The following is a 26,954-nucleotide window of genomic DNA, read 5'->3' as shown; positions in this document are numbered from 1 at the left end:
CAATTTAATGATAGTTTACTGAAAAATTTCTCAACATTTGAATTAGGAATTCTGTAGGAATTCCGCCATTTTGACAAAATTTGCCAAATTGTAAGACCTCCATTATCCCAAAATTGTAACACAATTTACCCTAATTTACCGGGATAATTCTCAATTTGCCAGAAAAATTCCAGGCAAATTTTGCGACAATGACATCTGTTCGACCTGTGTACCCCCAAAATAATTATGACTTTGAAGACTTTGTAGATTAAAGTATTTCTTATTTTTTGATTTACGTGTTTTGTCAATAAACTGCTCTTTACCAAAATGTTGTTTTTTAACATTTTTATCAATTCCCAAACCTCTATCAATTTCATTAAGTTTATTACACCTCACTTTCCAAAAAATCATAGATTTATCCAAAATAGGACCCCGGATATCTAATATAAAGGTCATAATGGACTTTTGGCCAAAAACACCCCTTTTTGCTGAAACTCAAAAAATCGTTTTTTGTAAATATCTCAGCATCCAGTAATTCAATTTTAATGAACTATTTTTTATTTTGTAGCCCTCATTTAGCTCTACAATTTAAAAAAAAGTTCATCAAAATTGGACCACTGGATGCCAAGATATTTACAAAAAACGATTTTTTGAGCCCCTGAAAAATGGGCCAATCTGCCGAAAGTGTGACTTATGACCTGTTTTGGAGATATCCGGGGTCCTTCCAAAATTTCATTCCTAAAATTATATGACAAAATTTCAACTTTTGATTTCGTAGATAATAATTGTTTAAAAAAATTAATTAACGAATAAGGAAAGAAACCTTTAATTAAATCTATGAAAGTTATGTGATCCTCTGATACTTCAAGTTTCCAAATATCATTGAGATTTTTAATATGTTCAAGAGTAATATGATTAATAGGATCTAAAATTTTATTAATTTCTAAAAGAAGCCAATTTTGTACTCCTGAAATTAAATCATCCATATCCTCTCATCTTTCTTCACAAAACCAGATATGATTGAAATCTTCTTCATCCTCTTCACACATAGGACAAAACCTTTCTTTATATAATGAAAATAAAGTTCTTTTAATTTGTTCAATGCAAGGAAGTTCTTCAATCATCAACTGAATTTTGCGTCTTCTAATTTTTGATTCTTTGAAATCAGTGTATAATTTTTGTTTTTCTCCCAAAAAATTATTAAAAAAAATTGACCAATCTATTTTACATTTTCTATACTTATCATTTCTATTTAAATTTAAAAACCTTTCCAAATTTTTCGTATTGGTTGTTAATGTAATTAACTTTCTTAATTCGTGATCCGTGTAACAATCGGAGAAATTTATTAGGGAATTTTATGTAGATCATTAGTCGATCAATAAAATTGCATTTTTTATATTATTAAAAAAATCGTTTGACACATGATCACATAACAATTTTACTAGTTAATTATGGTAATCATAACCCATATTTTCACACTATATCAAAGATTATTTTTTTCTGATAATTTTTCGCAACTTTACTTTGAGAGGAAGGCGGATTCTGGGCTATTTTGAGCCTTCATTTTCAACAATGTAGAATTTCGGTTTCGTGTTTTTTTCAAAATTTTCTTTATATATTTATTATAAAGCTATTTTTATTTCGTTATTTCACGTTATTCCACGTTATATTTGCCAAAATTATTTATTTATTGACAGACATTTCTGCCATTTTTATATATATTTATTATAAAACTATTTTTATTTCATTATTTCACGTTATTTCACGTTATATTTGCTAAACTATTTATTTATTGAGAGGTATTTCTGCCATTTTTTGACGGTGCTGTGCTGAATAACGGGAAATCCAACTTTGAACAGTTTGTAATTTTGGAATCTCATCGTCCCCCAATTCTCCTCCTTCAACTTTTTTCTTTAGACTTTCTAACATAGTTGCGGCGGTATATCTTTTACTTTTATCAACATCACCTTCTAAAAAATATTCCTCTAAAATTTTCCATACCCTTTTAGATAGACGCTTTCCACTCCCTCTCTTGCCATATTTTTGCTTGCTTTTTAGCGCCCATCCAGACTCTAAGGGAAAATCTTGGAAGGAATTACTACTGAAATGTGAGTTTCTTATATATTATTGCATACTTTTAAAACAAATTTATTTACCATATAATATTTGTATTTTCTTTTTCTTCAGAAGCACCTTTTTCTTCAGAGGCATCAGAAGTATCTTTGAATAAAATAAAAAAATAAGGTCAGACGCCTTTTTTTTGAATTTCTTATAAACATTTTCTTTACCTTGTATTATTTCTATATTGTTGGTTATGGCAAGTTCTAATTCTCTAATCAACTCATCTCTTTTAGCAGTTTTGACAACATTTATTTTTCGTTTTGTCAATTCTAATGATAATTGTTCTTTCGTCAATCTTTTGGGATCAATACCTAAATTGAAAGAAAGTGGTGATTAGATAAATATAAAATGAACTGAGGGTATAATTTATTTTGGATCCATTCGTGAACTCTTACTTCTTGTGGCTGTAGTCTATTTCCACAAGATGTATGGGAGACGAAAAATAATGATGGGATACGAAAAATAATGAAAAATAATGATGGGAGACGAAAAATAATGAAAAATAATGATGGGAGACGAAAAATAATGACGGGAGACGAAAAATTTACCTGATGTATTTGGCATAGAAACAATCCATTGACTTTTTGGAACTGTATGAGCTGATACTGTAGGCTTTGGAATCTCGATTTTGTTTTTTTGCAAATTAGCTATCCGTGCCGGTGAAAATTGTGTCCACTCCCCAATATTTGGAACTTCTCGACCAAGAATATATCCTTCCATTGGTCCATCTCCTGGCCAGGTCCATTCAAATAAATTAGAATTACCGGGAAGTGTATTTTTTGCTTTTTTATTTTGGTCTAAACAAATGAAGTAGGTCGTAGGTCAATATTAGATTTTTTTATTTTTTTCTTGGTTTTAAATTTACCTCTTGTCCGATTTGGTTCTAAATGTGCAACAGATGTTCCTTGAATTTCTCTAATTGCAGTCTCAATGTCAACACCTTCCATTATATCTAATCCAAGACGTACTTGACGCTTAATAGCATGGGTAATCTATCGAAAATTTGAAAAAATTATTAGAGGCTCATAATACAAGCAGAAATTTTTTTCTTAATACCTGAGCATGATGACTGTCAATAGTTGTTTTTGCTTCCCCCGCCTCCAAAAATACCCACTTCTTTACATTTATTTGATACCAATCTAACCAATGTCCTAATATCATCATTAGATTAGCATTGTGGTAGTGTGGACCATTATCCGAAATAATTATGATCCATTTTGGTTTATTCTCCAATGATTCAATCACAGCGTGAAGTGATGAAGCTGTAAACCATGAGTCCTGACGTGCATCCATTGACCAATGATCGTAAGCATGGATATCAAGCTTTTGAGAACCTAGTTTTTTGGTATACATAAGAATTGAATGTAAGGTCCAACCTTTTTTTCCAAAAAATTCTGCTTTTGTTTCTCTAGAACTTTTGGGAAGTATTTTCATTTTATAATCAACCACTAATACAGCACCATTTTCATCTAATTCAAGTAAATTAGCATTAAATTGGGCGTTCAAATAAACCTTACGGGCTTGATGAGCAAGAAAGTACAATAGATGATTCTGATACTCATCAAGATCTTCATGCAAGTCCATAGAAAGTTGATTTTTAAGATGTTTAAAAAGGGTAAATAATTTTGCACATTCTTCTGATGCATGTGTATGTTGCTCTGTACAAACTCCAAATGCCCATAGCAAACAATAACTAATACATGAATTGTGCTTTGTTGTCCCTTTATCACTGATATCTAGATTTTTTTCATAGTCTCGCTTTAAAAATCGTTGTAGTTTTTCCAAATCATTAAGAAGTTGTTTCTGAAATGATAAAATAATTTGGTGTTAATATAAATATATACAGAAATGATTTTGTTAGGTAAGACTCACCTTTATTAAAATATCTGAAATCTTACTTTCAATAAGTTTTCTTATATCATCAAATATTTCGTATCCATATCTGCTACAGGTTGAACATAGGCCGCCTAAATCTTCTTTATATACATATTCATTTCCTTGTAACTTAGTCATAAAGGTTGTGCGACGAATTCCATCAGGAAATTCAGCATGAAATTTTTCCCAAAGTGTTTGTTTTGTATCACGGAGGTATTTAACTGGCGCACCAGTTTTACTATCTGTTTTATATGAGCTCATAATCACATGCGCCTTATCACTAATAAAGTTTTCAAATTCCTGTATTTTTTCAATAGGTAGTCTTTCACGTGTAAAAGAAGGTTTTTTCATTGAAGAATTGCCAGGTCCGTATAGGCGACAATGCTTGCGTGCTCTTGATATCAAATCATTTGAAACCTGATATGAAAATAATTTAGTAATAATTTTAAAAATCAATATTTATTATTATCACTAATAATTACCGATAATTGTTTGTGCAATTCATCATATTTGAAATCATCTGCTATTATCGATAGTATTCTTTGTTTTCCATTGATCCCCTTTTTATTAACTGTTAAACTTTTTTGAAAACAACTCCAAAAATTTTCAGAATCCATTGGTCGTTTTAATAAAAACCCAAGTTCATGTAATTGCTTCAATGCATTTTGTTCAATATTAGAATGTGGGGATCTAGTCCAAAATTCATACTACAATAATAAATTATTCAATTAGAAAATTTTTTTATTTAGAAATCGTATTTTCTTTATTTTTACCTTTGATTCCTGTTTTAAAAATGGAGTTATATTATGACATCCTATGTTGCGAAGAATCATTCTCCATGCATTTAATTCACGTTCACTTAGTTGATGGTCAATAGGATATAACTGCTTTAAATTGCTATGTAATTCAATTATCGTTCCCTGTTGCCGCCATTCGTCTAAAAAATTATGCAAATCCACATGATTACTAGTTCGTCTCTTAAGATAATAAGAAAAAATTTTTTCTATAAGAATATCATCATCCCATTCATTTAATGAACAAGAAGGTGCAGCATGAATTAATTCTTGTGACAAATTATTTTCAATTCCATATAGTGTTCTTCCAGTAAGTTTCATCAATTCGATCAACTTTGCGGATTTTACTTGTTCGCTAAAAACTTTCTCCCATACTAAGTCAGGCGTACTTTCATAATATATTTTTTTAATTTGTGTTTTTTGCATTATAGTTACTTTGCATGTATCATCTTCAAATTCTTGAAGAAATAAACAACGCTGTTTTTCTAATTGAAATAAAAAACTTGACTTAAACCCAACTCCGGCATATCCCCATTGACTATTCTTGGATTTTGCAATTCCAAACACAAAAACATGTACTAACTCAAGGTTAACAAAATATGGACGAAATGGAACTTCTTCCAGTAGTTTTTCATAAATAGTTGGTTTATCAAATCCCATTATTAAGGGACCAGAAAATTTGGTTTTATTGCGGAACATTTTCTGATAAACGGTAGATATTGCGTTCGTACTAGAAATACTTGGTTCGTCAGTATAAAATTCCCCACAGTCACAAAGATATCCCGGCCATTCAGAATGTTCTCTATTACCCTTTACAACTGTTATAACAAAATTATACCCCTTTAAAAAGGTCATTGTCTTCATATGCAAACGAATTGGAACTAGAAGCTCCGTTTCCTTATTACAAGTTACCCACCAATAGCATGAAAAGGGTCCAAAATGTAATTCTGTATTAATAACTCCCACTGAAATTAAGGAAACATCATAGTCTTTATAGTTACTCATTTAGAACGGTGTTTGATAGTACAGGTGGGTATGGCAAGCGAGATTCTTTCGTTTTTTTATTTCATATATAAAATGATATATTTAACGTTAATGATTTTCTCCGATTGTTACATGGATCACGAATTAAAGATTTTTCTATAACTATGCCATTCCATTTAGGAATCCAAGGAAGATCATAAAAATTATTATAATTTAAATTAATTCCTAAATTTTGATCATTATGTGCCAAAGAAACAATATTGTTGACATAATTATTTAAAGAATCATCTGTATGAGCATTAACTTTAAATATATTAACAGATAAATTATTTTCTTTAATAATATCCATAATTATTTTCCAAATAATGTTGTTATTACTAATTTTAAAAATTTGTCTAGTAACTAAAGTAAAATTATAAAATTTAAATTTTTCAAAATTACTAATAATGCTAGCACTATCTAAAAAAAAAAAAAAAAAAATTAAATATATTCAATATGCCAATCACCTATAACAAAAAATTGATTAATTGAAGTCTGATCAGAAAAAAAAATTTTTTATAAAAGCGTTGTATACTACCTCCTCCATCCAATTTTAGAATATCTTCTTGAGATACAATACTAACTTTATCATCATCATAATGATCATATTGAATCCAATCCTCTATAATATTTAAAAAATTTAAAATTTTGAAATATAAAAACTAAAATTTATCAATTTTATTTTTTTTTACAAAAGATGATATTATTTCATACCAGAATTTTCTTTACGAACCCATCCAATATAATTTCCTAAAATTTATAATTTATTAAAAAGTAATAAAATATATATAGCTAAAATTAAAAGCGAAGTAGTATTTATTATAACTAACCAGATTCAGCTGATCTTCCAATATGAGTAAGAACTGCACAAAGTTCATATAATCCTGATACGTTAGCACCAATATCTTTATTTAGTTCGGGATCAATAAGTTTTTTGATTTCTTCAACTATTTCATTATTTTTTGAATCTGTTACTGTATCTTGAACGTTATTATTGACCGCAAATTGTGTACTTTCCTAAATTATTAAGAGTTTTTTTATTTTTTTTAAAAAATATTCAATAATCGTACTATATCTTATCCTATATAATAATAATAATAATCATACCTTTGACCCTTTTCTTTCTTTTTCCAATTCTTGTAAACGATTTTTAAGAGGTAAAATTTTATTTTTTAATTCGTCAGTACAAAAGTCTGTAGCATCTAATTCCATAGGAAATTTTACTTTATGTAAAATTTTACTTTTAACCCTTCGATCACTTTTCCAAAAAAATCTTACAAATTGTACTGTAAGATATGATGGTAACTGACTTATACGTGTAGTTTTATCATAGATCGCCATTCTTCTTAATGTAGGAGAATTTTTTTCGATCTTTTCATCTAAACCCTAGATAAATATATGAATAAATTAAAGATTTTTATAAAAAAGACCATATTATAGATGATTTAAATCCTGTACCATCATAATTCCATGTTGCACATAATTTACTAATATTGAGATATGGCAGTTTAATTTCGTAAAATTTTCTTTTATAACAATCTCTCCTTCTTCAGGGGCTTCAAGACATTTAAGACTACAAAAATTAATTAATTATTTATAATATGAATTTAATTATAATAAATTATTTTAAAAATAAAAAATATATTTACGTTGAAGTAAATTCGCCTGTCATATAATGATCAATAAATGATTCCTCTGTTGAAGATGAAACTTTTTCACCATCTGAAGAATGTTGACTTGGTATAGGAATATTTGCTTGCTTTAGAATAGATATAATTTGAGTCCAACATTCTTCGGCATCTTGCTGTATAAAACCATCAGCAGTATTTTGAGCAAATTGAGGGAAAACACTTCTAAATAACTAAATATAAATATAAATATATTATATATAAACATTAATAAAATTCCTTCAAAAAATAAAGATAATAGTTCATCGGATTACCTGTAAAAAATGTAATGGAACAACACTTTCAGTAGCTTGATTTAAATTATTATAAAGATCACGTAAAGATATTGTAAGTTTATCAGCAACAGAAGATCCACTTGTAAACCTATGTAAAATATAATGATTTGATCGTACCGAAAAAAAAAATTAAAAATATGGATAATTGTTGATTATCAATTATTTTTTAGTAAATTGTTACATTATTTACATTCATTATTTACAGTACATTATTTACGTAAATTATGTTTACCTATTAAGAGATTCCTGCAATTCTGGAATGACTCGAAGACATTGTAAGGTTGAATTCATATAACCAGTATTACCGAGGTTTTGAAGTCCAAATGGTAACTCCAACTATAACAATTGTAAATATAAATGATTAAATAAATTTTAATTAAAAGACCAAGTACGACAAATTTAAATTTTGCCTGTGTTTTATCTAGCATGTCTTTAGGTTCAATAGCTGAAGCTTATATTACCTAAAAGAGCACATAACATGATTTAATATATATTTTTTTTTACAAATTTTATGAATCAAATTTATCGTACCATGAATTTTCTGCTCTATAATATTAAAAAAAAAAAATGATTTAAGTGCATTGAAATTTTTAACAAGTAAAACAAAAGAAATAATTTAAATTAAAGGTATAGTATATGTCGATCATTTTTTATATATACGCAGTGGCAAATTTTTGTTGATCACATGAGGTTCTGAAAACCGGGTACACGTATCAACTCAATTAACGCGTCTGAAAAAACAAGTTTTCAAACAGGTTTATCGGTCTATCCTATACACTTTTATATAGACATATAGCAATATGACACGTAACTGGTATGACCTTATCGTCCAAAAAAATCCTTCTAAATATCAAAGTTATAAAAGAATAAATAGAAGCTGGTTTGTTATTGACTTTTCTTCTAAATTCGAAGTATTACCACTTCATAAAGAACTGTCAGAATTTATTATACCCAAAAACTTCCATAATGAACTTGAAAAAACTCGGCAAAAAAATATAAATGTTGGTTATATACATTTGCAAAATAATATTCTTAACGAAAAATCATGGGTTCCATTATTGCCAGGTTATATCATTTATACTTCTTTAGGTGGTTTTTTTTTTAAACTTTCTATTGAGAGAAATGGAGAATCTTTGCAATTTTTTTGGCAAGAATTTGGTGAAGACTTTACATTTACTAAATGTAATGCTCAAGGTCGGGAAACATTAGGATTTTATCTAATGATAAAACAGTATAATATAAAAAATATTTCACTTGCCTCAGTTTTAGGGTTTAATGATCATACCATTGTAGCAATGTTGCAAAATACAGTTCATAAGGTATTTTCCCATCGTTTTTCTTGTCAAAATTTAAATTTTCAATCTCCTACACTATCAACTTCAAAAGAAGAGACTCTGGTCCGTAGTCTTAAACGAAAAAGTTCTGAACTTGAGCAGCTTAATGAAAAAGATTCAATTGTTCATGGAATTAAATTGGAAGAAAGTGGAAAAATTCTTTCTCCAAAATTTACACAAGCCCTTATGGTAATGCACGAAAAATACAAATCAACATATTATAACGCTAATCGCAATATCAAACGGCTAAAAACTAAAATTGATCAACTTCAAAATGAAAATTCTGATTTTAATAATAAAATTGATTTAAATGAAAAATCTGAAAGAATAAAAGAAGCTGTGGATAATATTTTAAATGAAAAAAAATTGGGATCAACGATATTAATTAGTACAGAACAATACTTTTCTTTAGTACTTTTGCATCCCTGTAGTCATTGTTATAATACAAATTTTCAAAATAAATCATATCATGTATCTTGTGTTGGGTTTAATGTTACAATTGACGTAGATTGTCAGCTATGTGGTACGATGGATTCATATTCTAATCAATCTAAAGGAACCAATTTTTCACATATAGTTGCGGCATCAACTTTAGCAGGTGGAATGAATCATTATACTATGCAAACTGCATTGGCGGTTATGGGTATTACTGCTCAGAGTTGTAAGAGTTCCTATCATCAATATCAATATCGTATGTTTCCTACTCTTATATTAAAAGCTGAAGAATCTGCTAAACAGGCGTTAAATGCTGCTATAACTCATACTGTTGCAAAAGGAAAAAAAGCTTTAACTATTGGATTTGACTGCTCTTGGTCCCATTCTCGCAATGCAAAACAAGCTAGTGGAGAATTTATTTATTTGGAAGATCTTGAAGGTAAATTTATATAAAATCAAATTTGATTTTTTATTAATCTTGATTAATTTTATTTTTATTTTCATAAGATTACGGGCACAAAGCTGTTGTTGCTTTTCATGTAGTAGAAAAGTCTCGTGTCATCACTAAAAAAGGAAAAGATGGAACTTCAGAGGAAAAAGTTGTGGTACATAAAGGCAATTTTGACGCCAGTTTTCGCCAAATGGAACATACAATTTTAATCACACTTTTGGAACAGATAATTCCAGTATTAGAAAAGTCTGACCTTTTACTTGAAGTTTGTATTGATGGAGATTTAGATTCCAACAAAACTTTAGCCAATGTTCCTATTGTATCAGAAATTTATGCGGACCTTAAACATGCAAGCAAAAATATTCGAAAAAACTTATGTTTGTTATTGTTTATTTATTAATCTATTAAAAGTCAAATATTATTATCGTTCTATTTACTTTTTATTATTTTGCAATAGTAAAAAAACAATATGCTCGTTATCACAGATTTGAGCAGCATATAATGAGATATTTTAATGGATGTGTATTTACTGCTGGCTTGCGAAAAAAAAATGATGATCCAAATACACCAACTAATGAAGAATTGCGTTACATCCAAGTAGAAGGTTTAATCCAACATCTGCTCAATAATCATGATCTTTGCTAGAAAGAAGTTTGTTGGTATAAGGAAAATGAAGAGCTACAATTGCAAACTCCAACATTACAATCTTTTACAGAAATGGAGATTGAAGGATTTCGGAAAATGCTTTTAACGATTTTTAAGCTTCCTATTCAACAAAGTCTTGTTACTTGTCACCGAACAGCCTATAATGAAGCTTTTAACCGAAAAATCTTGTGATTTGTTGATAAGAGAATTGATTTTTGGGCTTCTTATAAAGCACGATATGCTTTAGCTGTTATAGATAACAATGAAGGGCTTGATTGTATGATGGAAGGTGTGCGTAAGGCTGCTAAAGTGAATAAATTCAGTACAAATGATCAGTATAATATAAGCAAGTTGGTTAGACAACGTCAAGGTCAATTACATCATAATCGAAATGTTATAGATAAACGAAATCAAGAACGTGCTGTGAATTATGCTAATGATCAGCAAGAATTGCAAGGATTTGATTTTAGCCAGGTTGGCTAAAAATATATTTAAAATGTAATATTTATCTATTTTTTAATATAGTATACCTTTGCATATAGGAATTGATTCCTTACAAGTACAAAGCAGAAGAAAGAATACGCGCAAATTCATTTTATCCTTCCTTTGCAAAATTAATTACAGATTTTAATGTAATTATTAAGTGCCAAGGGTGTTCTTCATTTCGAAAGAAAACTGTTTCTGGTTTATGTTCTTTGTGCTCCTTTTATGTCTTAGCAGGTTGGTGGGAACGCTTGCTGAATAAAAATTATACTCCTAGTGGCGAGAAAAATATTTTGGAGTTAAAGGAGTTAATAAAATTAGCTGTGAAAAAAGTGTTTGGATACGATCATTTGCGTGAAGGACAACTTGAGGCTATAGAGTCATATTTAAATGGCAAAGATACACTTGTATCAATCAAAACAGGAAGAGGAAAGACATTGTGTTATGTAATTTGCGCACTAATTTTTGAAGGAATAACAATAGTTATTAGCCCGTTAAAAGCTTTGATGGAAGATCAGAAAGTAAGTAATCGTTTATCTCATTTATCAGTAGTTCGTTGCAAATTATTAAATTATTATTTACATAATTACATTTTATTTTAATAGCGAGAATTAATACAAATTGGTATACCATGTGCTTCAATTTATGCAAACACAATACAAGGTAGAAGCGAACAAGAAAAGATATTTGAAGAGATTGCCCTTGGTTTTACAAAAATATTATTCATCACTTCTGAGAAACTTTGCTTAAATAAAGAATTTCAAAATTTTATTAGTAATATGTATAGTAAAGCAAAAGTGCGTTTTGTGATTGATGAAGCTCATTGTATTCTAGATTATGGTAATTTTAGGTAAGTTACTTACGAAAATAGCTTGCTTAATTTAGTGATAATTAAATTTAATAATTCTTTTTTAATAGAGAATCGTGGAAAAATTTAGGACTATTGAAAAAAAATTGGCCTATAGTCCCTATTATGCTTTTAACTGCTACGTGCACATATAAAGACGCCCAAGATATCCACACATCTCTTGAAATACCATCAGAAAATTTTGCTATGATTCGGGGTTCTTCTTTTGAACGCAAAGAAATAACTATAGAAGTTTATAAAAGAAGAGATAATCGTGAAATCTTTTCAAATGATCTTATAAGTTTAATTAAGAAGCATGAAAGAGGAAGAATTATTATTTATTGTGCAACACAATTAGGGTGTGATGATCTTTTTGCGACATTGCAACCACTATTACCAGATAAAAATTTGGGCGTGTATCATGGAGGAATAGGAGATGAGCAACGTCAAAGCATTATATCGCATTGGAAAGATGGTAAAATTCAAATAATGATTGGGACCAATGCATTTGGCATGGGTATCAATTCTTCCGATGTTTACCTAATAGTACATTGTGTAGCTCCTTTAAATATGAGTAAGTAATTATGTTATAATTATTATTTTACACACCTTCTCATATTTTTTTTTGTATATAGCAAATTTGATACAAGAAATTGGACGAGCAGGACGTGATGGTAATGAAGCCAGAAGTGTGATGTTTTATTCAATAAAGAAAGATCTAAGAACAAACTTTGGAATTTTGGCTGAAAATCGAGAAACGTGAGTTGCTTAAGTAAATTTTATCAAATACTATCTATTACAAATTTAAAAGTTGTACTATTTTACATAAATAAAGAGAGAATTAAAACTTTATTATTGTATATTTAAAACTAGTTGTTTTGATATACAAAATATGACTGATCAAGAACGTGAACGAAAACTTTACCTTGATATCAGTGTACACAAAATTCACGAAGTTCTTTTATTTTGCCGAAACCAATATGAATGCAGAAGTCAAATAATTAATCGTTATTATCTTTGGAATGGAGATAATGTTCCTTCTCCTTGTTTGAAATGTGATAATTGTAAAAATCGGATTAAAGAACAACCTACTTATGAAAATTGTGTAGAGGATATTCTTCATTTATTAGATACTGTTGAAGAAATGAATTATAGTAATAATTGTGAAATTACTGAAGATGATATAGTGGATGTTTTTTGTAAATCGAATACTAAAAAAATTCGAGAATTAGGCTTGACTGAGTTGCAAGTATATAAAAGCGGCCGAAAACCAAAATTTGGAAAACCAAAAGAATTGGCAGGCTATATGCTTGCAGATTTGATAGTACGTGGTTACGTAGAATAAAAAATCTCACTTTACTATTCTTCACCAAATGCACAAACCTTGTCAATGAATGTGTTTATAATAGGACTCAAAGAAGGAGCAAGGGAGAGGGCTATTATAGATTCATGGTATTATTGGACGCGTAAAAAATAAAAAGAATACATAATAAATTTAAATAATATATAATAAATTTAAATTTAATAATTTGTACAAAATATTTCTTTCTTCAGAATACATTAATTTTTTATTTAAAATTAAATATATACGAATAATTAAATAAATTTTGCAAATTGCAACGCTTTCAATAAAACATACTAGGGTATTACGAGTTTTTCTAATGAGTCGACGCCAGTAAACAGGGAGCCAATAAAAATCCTATTTGCCCATTCGCAAAATAAAAAGCCCATTCGCAACTTCATACGAAGGTTTTTAAAAAAGGGCTGTAAATAATATGACTTTTTAAGTTTAAAAAGTATTCTCCTGGTTCGTGGCTTTCTAACCATATAAGTTTCATCCTTTCACATTAAGTATTACATAAGTTTACATTACACAGAAAATTAGTGTTACGATTTGCCATATTGATTGTAATAAATTATCATGTGATTTTCTATATCTTTAAATTCTAACCTCTTAAACCAAAAACGATGAAGTTATACAGATGAAGTGTGCCCATATGTGAATATATATATGAATAAAAGATATGCTGACCATTTGTGCAAGAGCAGCTGACCATTGTATGATAAATTTGTCAGTTTGGCTTGATTGGTTGATATTTTGTCATGTGATTATAATTGAGAACCGACATCCTTAATCTGTAATTTCACATGCTATCGATGACAAAGAGATGATTTCGATGATGTTATAGTCCTCTATAAATCGTCGATAATTTATCTTGGTTTATAACTTGTTATTTTTAAATGAGTATCATTAATAATCATACGGTTTATTATGTAATTTAAAATAATTGATAGATCACAATTTAAGAACTTTATATAATATAAGACTTTTGATCGCCTTTGCCAATCCCAAAAGTACGGTTAAATCACTCAGTATTTATTAAACAAAATAGAATTTTAATAAAAAATTTAGACAAATTGTTACCTTAAATTTAATATTTAAATAAAATGAAAAAAAAATTGATAAAAAGCTAAAGATAAATAAAAGAAAGTTTAGAAATAAAAAGCAAAAAGAATAAGAAGATAAAGCAAGAAAAATCAGGAATTAATAAGAAGGGAAAGCAATTTCTATATTCTCAAGTTCTAATAACCAAAAATTAACAAAATCCATCGCGAAAAAAAAATCGATTAGTTTATTATAACGAAATGCAAAACTATTAAGCGAGTATACTCTACCTTAAACCTATGATACTGACAAATGCGTCATCAAATGTCATCGCCATTATTCCAGCTATAAGAAAATGGTATTGTTAAGAAGAAAAAGTAAAAGCAACAGGTTCATGCAAAGGATAAACATAAATTTAACGATCGCAAGATATTCGCGTCCATCATTAAACCATCCAAACAAGAAAGCATATGAAAATGGAAAATATACCGTACCTATTATAAACATCATTTGCTTTATCAAATTGCCATGTCTAAACCTTCAGAAATAAATGAATTATTAAGTAATCTAGACGTATAAATAGCTTGTGGATGAGTATCTGATTGATCATTTTCGTCATATTCATCATTTTCATCATTTTCATCATTTTTATTAGGTGTAGAATTTTCTTCTTCATGCTGTTCCAGAACTTCTTTTTGCTTTTTTAGTTTTCTGATTTTCTTGATTTGAGATTTAGTTGGAAGATTTGATTTTCTATGCTTTTCTACTTCTTCGAATTGTTGTTTGATTTCAGGAGATTTACTATATTTAGTTGTATATGACTTATGAAATAATTCAATCAAATCACATGTTTCCTTAACATTTGGCCTATTCTTCGGATCTGGATCCCAACATCTTTTCATTAAATCAATATAACATTCTGGTACTTCTAAATCATTTATACTAGGTCTTGTATTGTCCTTACATATATCTAATGCTAGATAGTGATCATGAGCACGATTTTGAAAAGGTTGTCTTTTAGTTGCTATAAAATACATAATCATACCGAAGCTATATATATCAGCTGGTTATTTTACTGAAATCTACTATTCGTTTGTTTTGATGTTTATCTCCTAAATCTGGATCCTGTAATTGATCTGGGACGCAATGCCGGAAATTATTCCTAATGAATCCTGATATGTTTAGTGTTGTTGAAATTATACTATGATGACTGTTGGTGATCATCTGTGATGAATGCACCGAAAACTCTACTGGAATCACATCGGGTTCATGTGTGATCCAGATTTGATCAATCCTCGATTTTGAAATAGGACCTGATTTGCTTTTATTTTTATCCCATTTCTCATGTGTGAATATTTCTGCATCCGGATAAAGACTTCTACACACATCATAAAGACCTAATTGCGATAGTTGTATTAAGAATTGAGATCCTGGTTGTCCGGTACTGGATGATCGGTCTATCCTATTGTTAATTGTGTCATTGAAATCTCCTAAAACAACATGCAATACTACGGTGTTGTGAACTGATCGGTCATGTCCCTCCATAGCTATTATCAATTCGTCAATCAAATTTTTTCTCATGTTTTGATTGTTAGGAGCGGCGTATATTGACCAGACCCATATTTCTCTCTGTATGAATAAAAATTTAACTACTAGAATATATGGAGATATGCGTACTACTGAGTAATAATGTTTCATCCATTTGTTATGGATCACAAGTGCCGTTCCCGATCCCTTAGTTTTTTGATCACGTTCACTAAAGATTATCGAATAGACCTTTGACTTAATGTCCTGGTTTATAAAATATTCCTGATGATAGTCTGTATTGGTTTCTGATATAGCTATAGTGTCGATATTATTTTCTTTACCAAATTCCAATAAATTATGAAGTTTCTGTATAGACGGGACACTAGCAATCCCATCTATATTATGTGCTGCAATGTGCATTTCTAAAAACATTGAATTTTTCGTCTCTTGGTCATTCAATTTCCCTTAACAAATCTTAGCCTTTGTCTTGCTAAGAATGCGTTAATACTTTCTTCGTTTGTCAAAGACTCGACTACTTCTTCTATGTTGTCTTGATCCTTTCAGAAATCCCTCTTTTCAAACGTTATTTCATTTGTTTCTGGGTGTATATCATTGTCTGCTTCACCACCCACTAAATATTCTTTTTGTTTTTGTTGTTGTGACCATTCATCACTTGTGTATTGTATTGAGGACGCGTTATTGTCCTGATTATTCTTGTGGAGATTGCCCAGAGCTTGGCATTTTTCCCTTCCTTCCATTCTTACTACGCGTGTAACTTCGTTTATCATCTTGTGTAACCTTTGTTGTTTTTGTTTAGACCGGCTAAAAAAAACCCTTTTTTTTTCTTATATTATATTATTATCTGCATACAGTAGTTTATTATTATTTATAACTTAAAGTTCAGCAAAATCGAACCCATCGTAAGCCGCTAAACTTCCAGTAGTTGGCCTATTTTGTACCAGAGATAATGCTTCCATCAATTTTGGATTATCTGATTAGGCGGATATTAGGCAATTTAGCCGTGAATTTTGCGTGATGATTCGCATCAATTCTAGTTCAATAGCTCGCTTACTATTTGGAAAAGAACCTACAGCAAGATGATAAATAAATTAATTCATTTATACCATTTATTAAATTTAACTTATACCGATAACTTATACCGATTTATATATATATTTACCTAATAATCTGTTCATTCTTTCAAACGAGTAACACCAGAAAGAATATAATGGGCCATAATCATGGCAACAATCGACAATATGGAGTGATAAATGGATGTTTGGAGTTATCATCTCTTTTCCGTAATACGTTTTAATTAAACGAGCTACTTGAAGCAATCGGCTATGAGCTTCGCGCAATGCATTGGTGGCGATAATTCGACAGACAAGCAAAGAGCAAGCTCTTACAAAATTTGCTAATATTTCACGATCGGAAGTATCTAGAAGATCCCACATCAATGGAGTCGCGTAAATTAAAATAAACGATTTCCATTGATCAGCCGTAAATCCAGAAAACCCTTTCCCAGTTGCTATTTTATACAGAATCCTTCCGATATCCGCTGGTACTTTAAGAGCATTTGCTCTTCTTTCCATTAATAATTCAAGGTCCTTTTTAGTGATTTTTCCGCTATCTATCCATAATTTCTTTACGATCCAATAAGCAATCCCCAGTAATAAACAGTGCATTGGATCGACAATAAGATGTCTTATCGGGTTGAAATAAATCAATCTTAGCATTTCCGACCACTGCACGTGAGTGTCAGAAACATGTTTTTTTCTTTCTTCCTGAGTTCTGCACTGTTTCCAAAGTTCGGCATTTTGTCAATGCTCATTTGGATCTCTGGAAATGTACCAATCATCCATATCGTCAAACCCACCAAAATTAAACCTTCTTTCGCTGCTATTGGCTGTTTTGTAGCATCGATGACAACCGACTAGTGCCGAAATATGTCCACATAATTTTCTAGCAGCTGGTATATCATTGCTGCAGCAAATTACGGCAATCCGAATTCTTTTACCAGATGGTAGATCGACGCCATCCCAGAATTCTAACAATTCGTCGACAATTGGACTAAGAAAATGATTAATCTTGTGTAATTTTTAGGGTTCCTCAAAATCAAATCAAATCAAATATGACACTAATTTGAATTTGTTAAATCAAATCAAATTCAAATCAAATTCAAATCAAATGTCAAATGTCAAATCAAATTGCGGAACCCTAGTAATTTTACTTCTTCCGGTCCTAGGAGAAGTCCAAGATATAGCATGTTTTCTCATTTAAATCTAATATCACGGGGAAGATTACATATGACCCCATAGATAACACCAGAACTGTAAGCTGATAAATTAAATGGCTGGAACCAGTCTAAATTAATCATGATCCCAAGATTAGAATCGGCCGTCTCATTTGTAAAAAATCGAGTATCCGGGTTGTTTAAGGAAGATGGAAAGCTTTTCCATACATCTCCATCGTAAATATCAGTGTATAAGCCTGGTTTATTTCTCTGATTTGTCCATTTCTGAAGTGATTCTTCAAAGCCTGGGCGTTGATACATCACAGTCAATTGCTTTTTCAAAGATAGTATCAGATATAACATTCTGGGTCTTCAGACAAATCCATTAACTACCGGGACTTTATTAGTTAATTCTGTTCCACATATCCGCCTTTTATTACACATAGGATGGTTAGGAAATTCCACATGAGTGCATTGGAATCCGGTATTTGTCTCATTTTGTGGATTTCCTGGCAAAATTTCTGATATTTTATACAGAGTGTTGCATTCAGAACATACCACACATGTCCTATCTCGTTTATTAATTCCTAAAAGTTTTTTTGTCATATAAAAACTTGTAGGGAAATTTTTAAAACGTGTTCGATCGGTATCCAATAATACCATCCTGAAAAACTTAATAAGTGACTCAATAGCAACATCCGGAACACGAAATCTCGCTTGGTATTTGAATATCCACAGAAGTATCCACGAATCATTAAAATTAATGTTCGTGTCAAAATATTCATGGTCTGACTCAAGATCATTAAAATCGGAAGCAGTAAATTCTTCAATCAGAACATCGTCCTCATCTGTAGTAGAAGCTCCATCATCATCGCTCAGTACTTTATCTTCAAGTTGAACTGGTTCCAGTTTATTAGGTTGTTCAAGATTTACATCACGAAACTTATTGTGGCATTTTCGTCTTTTCGGTCCATCAATCAGCTCATTATCAGTTTCATTATCGTTTTCATCATCATCGTTTCATTCCGATTCTTCATCATCGTTTCATTCCGATTCACCATCATCGTTTCGTTCCGATTCATCATCATCATTTCGTTCCGATTCTTCATCATCATCAGTATCTGATAAATTCTCAACGACTCTAGTTCTTCTTTTTTTTCTTTCTTTAGAACTGTTGCTAGAATTGCTTTTTTTTCTTTCTTTAGAAATGTTATGTTTTTTGCCGGTTTCTCTTGATCAAGAAGCTTGAGATCCGGTAGCGATGGCTTGGAGTTGTTCTATTTCTTTGCGATGTCTCTCAAATGTTCTGGGATCCACCAATTTACTACCTCCGCAATGCAATAAACATTTACATTCAACCAAATTTCTAGTTTTAGGACCACTTTTAGTAACTTTCGAACGATCTCTATTAACACGATATTTTCTTGGTTTTGGCATATTTGGTTTGATATAAATATTTACCAACCCAATTTTATTTTAAATTTAAATAACCTGATTTAATAACTTTGAAGTTTGTTTATAAAATTCATCGTAATTAGTTTTCAATCAGTTAACTTATTTCATTTAGTTGATTAAATAAATTCTTAAAATTTCCATATCAATCAATTAATTTATTTCATTTAGTTGATTAAATAAATACTTAAAATTGCCATATCAATCAGTTAGCTTATTTCATTTAGTTGATTAAATAAATTCTTAAAAATAATATATCAATCAGTTATCTTATTGCAATTAATTAAAAAATAATAATATCAATCATGATTGAATAAATGAATTTTATGTATCAATTAATCGTATGAACGTATAAATTGTAGAAATTGCGAGAAAATCACTATCGCTACTATTTTTAATATTAATTGCAACGGTTAATTAAATCAGTTTATTTTTATTTTTAAATATATTAATAGTAACAGTTAATTAAATCAGTCTATTTAAGCTAAAATAAACTATCGGGAATATATATATAAGCTAATTTAGACTTGACTTTTTCTTCTCGCTTGTTACCGATTTTTGTAACATAACCCTATATTTTTCTATCCGTAAATTTACTAAAACATATTCTTACTGAAATATTATAATTAAATATGACTAAAAAACATAAAAAACATGAAAAACATAAAAAAAAGAAAAAATCTGGAAAACGGTACCACTCGGATATAGAATCCTCCAATAGCGAAAAACCTGAAGCTAAAGTGCGAAAGACCAATAAAACGGTTCCAAAGAAACAAATGGACAAACAACGGTAATTTAATTTATTTGATTTTCATCAGATTCTTTAATTTCTCGATTTATTAGCGATCGATATCTAATATTAAACCAACGAAAAGACAAAAGCCCACTTTAATCGACTTTGTTGAAGACGAACAAAGAAATATTGGTATATTTCGATATATTTATGTAATTATGCCCGAATTTATTATATCACCTAATGATTATGAATTTAAAGTACTCGATAAAGAAAAACGAACAAAAAGACGTTAATCGGAACCAATGAAAGGCCAAAAAGGCCAAAAGTACAGTGTAATTGACTTAGTTGACGATGACGATGATGATCTGATTCAACAGGATGAGAGAGATAATGATCAAACCAGTATGTTATTAATGTATATATTATAAGTATATTATAATAAGATTATCAAATTTTATCAATTTTATCACAATTTTTCTTTTTTAGCGTTCCAGGAGCAGGTCGAAGAATTGAGTCGGTTGATCCAGAAAATAACGAAAGGTAAACAAAAAGCAGCAAATCTGAAAGATATGATTATTAACTGGTCAGGAGTAGAAACCTCAGATTCTCCAGAAAAGAGCCAATACGTATCCCGATCACCGAAGAAGAACCGATATATCCAAGCTTATAAAATTGCCAGATCATCAAAAGAATATGGAGTTGCCGGATCATCAAAAAGTGCCCCGCCTCCATCCTCATCCTCATCGTCATCGTCATCCTCATCCTCATCCCCATCTCCATCTCCATCCCCATCCCCATCCTCCTCATTTTCATCCTCAAATTCGTCATTTCATCATTACGAGAAAATGGATCGGGATCTAAGGACTGCTTTAAGGGTAACTATTTTTTTTTTTAGTTCAGTTTAATTCCCTAGATTGTTTGCTAATCAGTTGATATTCTTACGATTAGAACGAAATTGCCGGAATTATGGACTGACTTCTGGAAGACAAAGCATTAAATACTAGGAAAACTTTTGATAGTCAGCGAAAGTTGGTCCAAAATAACATAATTCTGGTAGTACAAAAAATGATCAATAAGAATATATTTCCGACGGTGTGATTAAGCATATCGTGCATGAGAGACATCGTCACCAGAGAGAGCTACTACTCAATAGCGAGAGGGATGCCAATTGGAAAAATCTCAAAAAAAGAAGAAAGCATACAAATTCAAGATGAAGTGATGTAAATATTAAATCGTTGTTTTTATATTACCTTATCTTATAATTTTCTATTAATTATTTAGAAGCGGGAAAGACGAAATAAAACTATCAACAAGTTAAAAAAATTAAAAGATCGATTGATAAATAAGTTCCACACCAACGAGCTCCGGCCTCTTCAGACTGATAATCGATACCACAGTCTGGAGGTATCGGAGACCGATAGCGATAACTCTAATAAGCGAAAGATCATCATACGGGATCTCAAATGGAGATCAGCTACCGTAAGTATTCGAATAATTTTTACCAATCGGTGCATAATAATTCGTATTTTTATTATTCTTTTTTTTTATAGCTACGCTCTTTTTTACGAAATTACGTCGATAATGCGGCGTTAAATGCTCGACGCGTAAGAAAACAGGTGTATGATACTGAATATGCTCCTAATGAGGACAGTGCATCCGTTAATGCCCCCAAATGGGCAAAAGTCGGTTACAAAGGATCGTTGAAACATTTAGTGGAAAAATATAGTGCTAATCGCGAAGAGGTAGAGGACGATAAAAGCCAGGAAGACGACGATAAAATCCAAGAAGACGATGATAAAATCCAAGAAGATGATGATAAAAGCCAGGAAGACGATGATAAAAGCCAGGAAGACGATAATAAAATCCAAGAAGACGACGATAAAAGCCAGGAAGATGACGATGCAACCGGTGGAGAAAAGAACGAAGATCAGGAAAAAGAGCAGGATGAAGAAGTGGACGATAGGAAAAAAAGGAAAAAGAGAAGTGTAAGTCTTGTTTCGGAAGAATACGATAGTAGTAATAGTAGTAAATCGGTGGGATGATTCAATTATATAATAATAATTTAGCAATAAATTTATTTCTGTAAAACCGATTTTTATAATTTTAATAATTAATATATAATCGTATTTAGTAAACTAACCAAAATATAATTAATAAAACTGTAAATTTAAAATAAAAATGTATGGCAATCAGAAGATTTTTTATTGGTTGAAAAGTTAACAATCGGTATACTGATATGTCAAATAGTAAATGGCCTATTGTAACCCGATTGTACTCTATTTAAATATCTGATTATACTCTATTTGAATATCCTGATTGGAACCCTAATGTACTCTTATTGCGCCATTTTTTGGTAGCAATCGGGATTCTCCCGATTGATAATAAACAAAAAAAATAGGGGACCAATAAGATGGAAATCAGGTAACCTGATTTCCATCTTATTGGTTCCCTATTTGTCATCATTTGACCGGTGATATCGTAAACAAATATTTTGCTCTGAACAAAAAATACTGTTACCGACACTCTTTATTGTCCACTAAGCAGTCTACTAATGTAATTGAGAAACTATATAAAATTACTTCGCTTTCCAATACTTTGTTTCCAAAAAATTCAATCAGAGATACTAAACGTCATAATAGTAGTACTGCTCGTCATTAGACATTGTACAGAAGTAGTGTTAGCGTGTTTAGAAATATCTTGTATACAATATTTTCTCTATAATATAAATAGACGAATATGAATAGTAAATGACTCCTTTGCCTAGTTAAGTAGAGCAGAAACAAAATTACTGGGAGAAGTGTCAAAAAATTGTGTAGACTTTACCATTTTAATAAATTTCATCCTACGTGATACAACTGATACATGCACAATAAAATAAAGCAACTGTGAGTCTGTGACCCAAGGGTCACGGTCTCGTTATATAACATTAGTTTTTCTGGTAACGATCTACATCTGTCATACAAAGGACATAAAAAATCATGTGCCTTTCATCAACGAATAAAATTGTCTTTAGTACTATCACCCTTGATCATTTCTGTTGACCATAGTATGATTTGAAAATATGTAAACGTAAACGTGTCAAATTCTTAACAGACGCAAGGAGAGAGTATCAAACACCAAATATTACACAATAAATATATTCTTTATTAGGACACGGTCGGAGACTGCTCGAAGAGCTAAATATTACAAAAAAAAATTCACAATACTACTATTATCTTTACATGCGTATTTATTATACCCCGTAAATTACACTAATGCTCCAATATTTGGAACCTATTAGCTATTCTTATTTTTCTGTATTGACTTCATGCTATTAACAAATTATCGTCCTTCCTTTTTATCTACACGTTCATTAATTCGAGTTACTTCATCAGTCAGAGACCGCTCAAAGAGCAAATTCAACATACATATGGGATATCCTTCAGGTATGTAGCTTGAATTTCTCAAACACGAAGAGATAATAAATGCATCATGAAAATTATTGCCAAAAACGAGAAATCTCCAAAGAAATATAGCTGACGTATTATTGAAATAAGAATAAGATCAATATTTCGAAAAACAAATGTTACCGCATGTGCCCTTTGGGCCTATGAACCTAGGTTCCTAGAACCTCCTCCCTCTATGATTTCATGGAATGGGCTATTTCTTCGAAAGGCTACGCCAAGTCCCTCGTTCCTCGAAAAATCACTTCTTCGAAGCTCCTAATGGACTAGGGATTTTGTTGCGACCATTGATTTATTAATCATAACGTATAAATGATGGTTATCACAAACCCATTAATGGGTATGTATCTTCTGGGATAAAGTCCTAGTTACTCCAGTTCTACATAGTATCCTATGGGGAGATGGAATCTACTTCGTACCCAGAGGGTAGGGCAAGAGCCCTTGGCTGGGTAAAACCCATGCTCATGCAAAAGAAAAAATTGATGCATACTAAGATCCAATCCTTGTTCTATGCGAAGTAGTTTATGATGGTATGACGTGCCACATTTTCTTCCAAGTGTGATCTTCATAATTTCATGGAATAGGTTGAAGTATCCTCATTCCTCAAAAAATCACGAAGATTTTTCGTATACATTTTGATGTTATTTGATTACAGTGAATGACCTGTAGGGTATTGCTTTGCAATGTAGTTGTATGATTCGGTAGATATGAAGTATCCCTTGAATATCGATTGCAGATATTGCGGATAGAAGATAACGTGAAAAGAATATGAGTGGACAACAGCGGAGAAGAATAGGTTCAAAATCACGTGACTTTGATCATTTCCCATTATGAGATTATCTCCTAAAACCTCTGGTAAATAAGACCTTTGGTTATGATTACGGTTGCCATTATTACCAGGAGGCGCAGAGCGTAATGCTATAATGCCGCTCTTCTACACAATAATGCATATGAATGTTATCGTTAACCATTATTTTTTTTGGTTTTCATTCTCATTATTCCTAGGAACGTAGTTACTGGCTCCTCCAGTCCTAGATAGAATCTAGTGAAACGGTTTTTGGAGTTATATTAGTCTGAGCTTTGCTCACGAGGTGATCGTTTCTTGAGGATTGTTATTAAAGTAGACGATTGACTATGTCTGTATCATTAAATTCATGATGTGGTTTATGAATTACCACCAAGTTACCCACACTGAATGAGTACTGATCAACAATGAATATAAAAAACTATTAGATCATGTATATTGTATTTCGTTAACATACTAATTACGTTACAAAATAGTTACCAATTTTTTTGCTAAAAAAAAACACAAGAAACCGATTACATAAATTTTTGTACGGCTAATGTTTTCGCATTTTATGCGAGTTTAAGTTATCTAACTGTTTGCATTCATATGTGCATTAGTTACAACGGTAACGTTTGTTTGTATGTTGTTCAGTAATATATCTAGTTAATGTCTTGTCTGAGACTAGGTTTTTATTACAGATTGAGCAGGTATATTTTCCCTCTGTTGGAGTACTTTTATTGATATAATTGTCAAGCTCTTCTTGAAATTGATTAAAAGTATTAGTAGTATCGATAGTATCTGGTGAAACCATAAAATAAAAAATAAACACACAAGTACATTACTTTGTAACTTCCCAACAAGCATAACATGATCTGTTTAGTTTTATCCAAGGGTGAACTTACCTATAACATTGTCCGATGAACGCACTTTATCAGTATTTTTCTTCTCCTCTTCATCATTTTTTTCGTTGTCTGAGTTCTGTGTTATTTGCTATGATAAAAAATAAGTATTTGACATAACTGAATACCGTCAAAGACAGCAGATTTTTATTATTAAATTATTACAATATATATTTACCATGCACCTGGTATTCTTCTTTTTTGTGTTCTAACAGAAGAGACATCTTTTCATTAATTCGATCAATTGCAATGTTTAAGTTCGCTTCACTGTTTATACCCTGAGATTTTAAACTACAATCTTCCAAAATTTGAATTCTCTACTATTTGAGAGATTTATGAATAAAGAAATTGGTAATGTTTCTGTAATACAATTGAAACACAACCTTTACCTCGTTTTGTTACTTTTTTATTTGTTCCGTATTTAGGTTCAACTTATTTTTCACAAATTCGACTACGTCATAAAATTCAATTTCTTTCAAAGGATTAGTCTGTGGAACACTTTTTTCTGTTTGCGTCTTGCATTCCTTGGCAAATTTTGCGAGTGAAGCTGCTGAACCTTCTTTCAAACCATAGCTTAGGAATTTTTTTCGGTCATGTCAGGAAAGACATATCCAGTTATTTCATGTTCACGAAAAACATAAAGTGAGTATCATCAAGATGCAACACACTCGTATTTTAAGTAATCTATAGTGTCTTCTGTATTAAGTAAACTAATATGTAATGCCTTGATTTTGTAAAAAGTATTGTCAACGTCACGGAGAGACACGTTTTTATTATTAGCTGTTAAAAATGCCATGATTTACTACTGGTTTTTTTCAAATTTCGTTCTACAGACTGTTCGAAGAACAAAATTAGATATGTGTATTACGTGGATTGCGAATCGATTTTATTAGTTGATCGACGATTAAAATATGTTTTAAATCACAAGAATATTGATTCGTATAACTTATTTTAGTAATCAAGAGAACGACTCAATGTTGTAATTCGAAGATAGTTTCTAATTAGGGAAATCACAATACCAGTTTTGGTTAGGGTAAAAAATGACTGTGCAACATATTTTTTATGCTACGTCATTTCTTCCATGTCGCATGTAGAACATGCATTTTATGTCTTCTCGATGACAACGAATTTACATTGTTAACAGAATAAAATATGAATGATAGCGAAATTCGAATATATTTTCTCTGAACTCAAGTACCAAACATTTGCGAACTAATGAGAGGTATCTACTTTCACTTTCTAGTTCAGTTGAATTTCGCAATATTTTTGATTTCATTCTTTAAAATTCAATTGCAACAGTATTCACAAAGACTATTCTTTCTTCCTAAAATTATGGTCAGCTATAACATTTAAGAAACTATACTAACAGTTATAAAATAATATGTTCTGAGCTGTGCGACACAAATAAGCATGGTTTAATTCTCGTTAAGGTATATATGATAGCAGTGCAACAACTTGTGTAACAAAATATTTCACATAAGAAATGACCCCAAAAATATTTTGATTTTTTTGATTTTTTCCATTGCAGAATATTTATTAAT

At 30.5% G+C, this 26,954-nt stretch overlaps 7 protein-coding genes across 7 annotated transcripts; 2 read left to right on the top strand and 5 right to left on the bottom strand.

The window, feature by feature from the left end:
• Window positions 1-1,764: 1,764 nt before the first annotated feature.
• On the bottom strand, window positions 1,765-5,774 carry OCT59_000845 (uncharacterized protein; the record flags this gene model as incomplete). The annotated part of the gene is made up of 9 exons (XM_066139158.1): window positions 1,765-2,080; window positions 2,136-2,199; window positions 2,268-2,411; window positions 2,649-2,897; window positions 2,966-3,092; window positions 3,157-3,903; window positions 3,973-4,392; window positions 4,458-4,682; window positions 4,749-5,774. The coding sequence occupies 9 exons, from the start codon at window positions 5,772-5,774 to the stop codon at window positions 1,765-1,767; spliced, it is 3,318 nt and encodes a 1,105-aa protein (XP_065988588.1).
• A 459-nt stretch (window positions 5,775-6,233) lies between these two features.
• OCT59_000844 (uncharacterized protein) lies at window positions 6,234-8,289 on the bottom strand (the record flags this gene model as incomplete). The annotated part of the gene is made up of 10 exons (XM_066139157.1): window positions 6,234-6,259; window positions 6,331-6,414; window positions 6,507-6,542; window positions 6,623-6,809; window positions 6,900-7,178; window positions 7,251-7,365; window positions 7,442-7,653; window positions 7,735-7,843; window positions 7,988-8,091; window positions 8,287-8,289. 10 exons carry the CDS (start codon window positions 8,287-8,289, stop codon window positions 6,234-6,236), a joined length of 1,155 nt encoding a protein of 384 aa, XP_065988587.1.
• Window positions 8,290-8,555: 266 nt separating this feature from the next.
• OCT59_000843 (uncharacterized protein) lies at window positions 8,556-13,295 on the top strand (the record flags this gene model as incomplete). The annotated part of the gene is made up of 9 exons (XM_025329691.2): window positions 8,556-9,963; window positions 10,032-10,352; window positions 10,433-10,579; window positions 10,853-11,094; window positions 11,163-11,624; window positions 11,709-11,953; window positions 12,022-12,524; window positions 12,586-12,709; window positions 12,824-13,295. 9 exons carry the CDS (start codon window positions 8,556-8,558, stop codon window positions 13,293-13,295), a joined length of 3,924 nt encoding a protein of 1,307 aa, XP_025164932.2.
• A 1,559-nt stretch (window positions 13,296-14,854) lies between these two features.
• Window positions 14,855-15,238, bottom strand: OCT59_000842 (uncharacterized protein; the record flags this gene model as incomplete). Its single annotated transcript, XM_066139156.1, has 1 exon — window positions 14,855-15,238. One exon carries the CDS (start codon window positions 15,236-15,238, stop codon window positions 14,855-14,857), a length of 384 nt encoding a protein of 127 aa, XP_065988586.1.
• A 1,185-nt stretch (window positions 15,239-16,423) lies between these two features.
• Window positions 16,424-16,651, bottom strand: OCT59_000841 (uncharacterized protein; the record flags this gene model as incomplete). Its single annotated transcript, XM_066139155.1, has 1 exon — window positions 16,424-16,651. The coding sequence occupies one exon, from the start codon at window positions 16,649-16,651 to the stop codon at window positions 16,424-16,426; it is 228 nt and encodes a 75-aa protein (XP_065988585.1).
• Window positions 16,652-18,468: 1,817 nt separating this feature from the next.
• On the bottom strand, window positions 18,469-19,533 carry OCT59_000840 (uncharacterized protein; the record flags this gene model as incomplete). The annotated part of the gene is made up of 3 exons (XM_066139153.1): window positions 18,469-18,995; window positions 19,155-19,295; window positions 19,425-19,533. The coding sequence occupies 3 exons, from the start codon at window positions 19,531-19,533 to the stop codon at window positions 18,469-18,471; spliced, it is 777 nt and encodes a 258-aa protein (XP_065988584.1).
• Window positions 19,534-20,180: 647 nt separating this feature from the next.
• On the top strand, window positions 20,181-22,326 carry OCT59_000839 (uncharacterized protein; the record flags this gene model as incomplete). Its single annotated transcript, XM_066139152.1, has 6 exons — window positions 20,181-20,338; window positions 20,424-20,473; window positions 20,594-20,686; window positions 20,771-21,159; window positions 21,566-21,763; window positions 21,835-22,326. The coding sequence occupies 6 exons, from the start codon at window positions 20,181-20,183 to the stop codon at window positions 22,324-22,326; spliced, it is 1,380 nt and encodes a 459-aa protein (XP_065988583.1).
• Window positions 22,327-26,954: the final 4,628 nt, after the last annotated feature.

This window comes from Rhizophagus irregularis, chromosome 1 (assembly GCF_026210795.1).
Source record: "Rhizophagus irregularis chromosome 1, complete sequence".
Taxonomy (NCBI): Eukaryota; Fungi; Glomeromycota; class Glomeromycetes; order Glomerales; family Glomeraceae; genus Rhizophagus; species Rhizophagus irregularis.
This window is presented reverse-complemented; position numbering and strand designations above follow the sequence as displayed.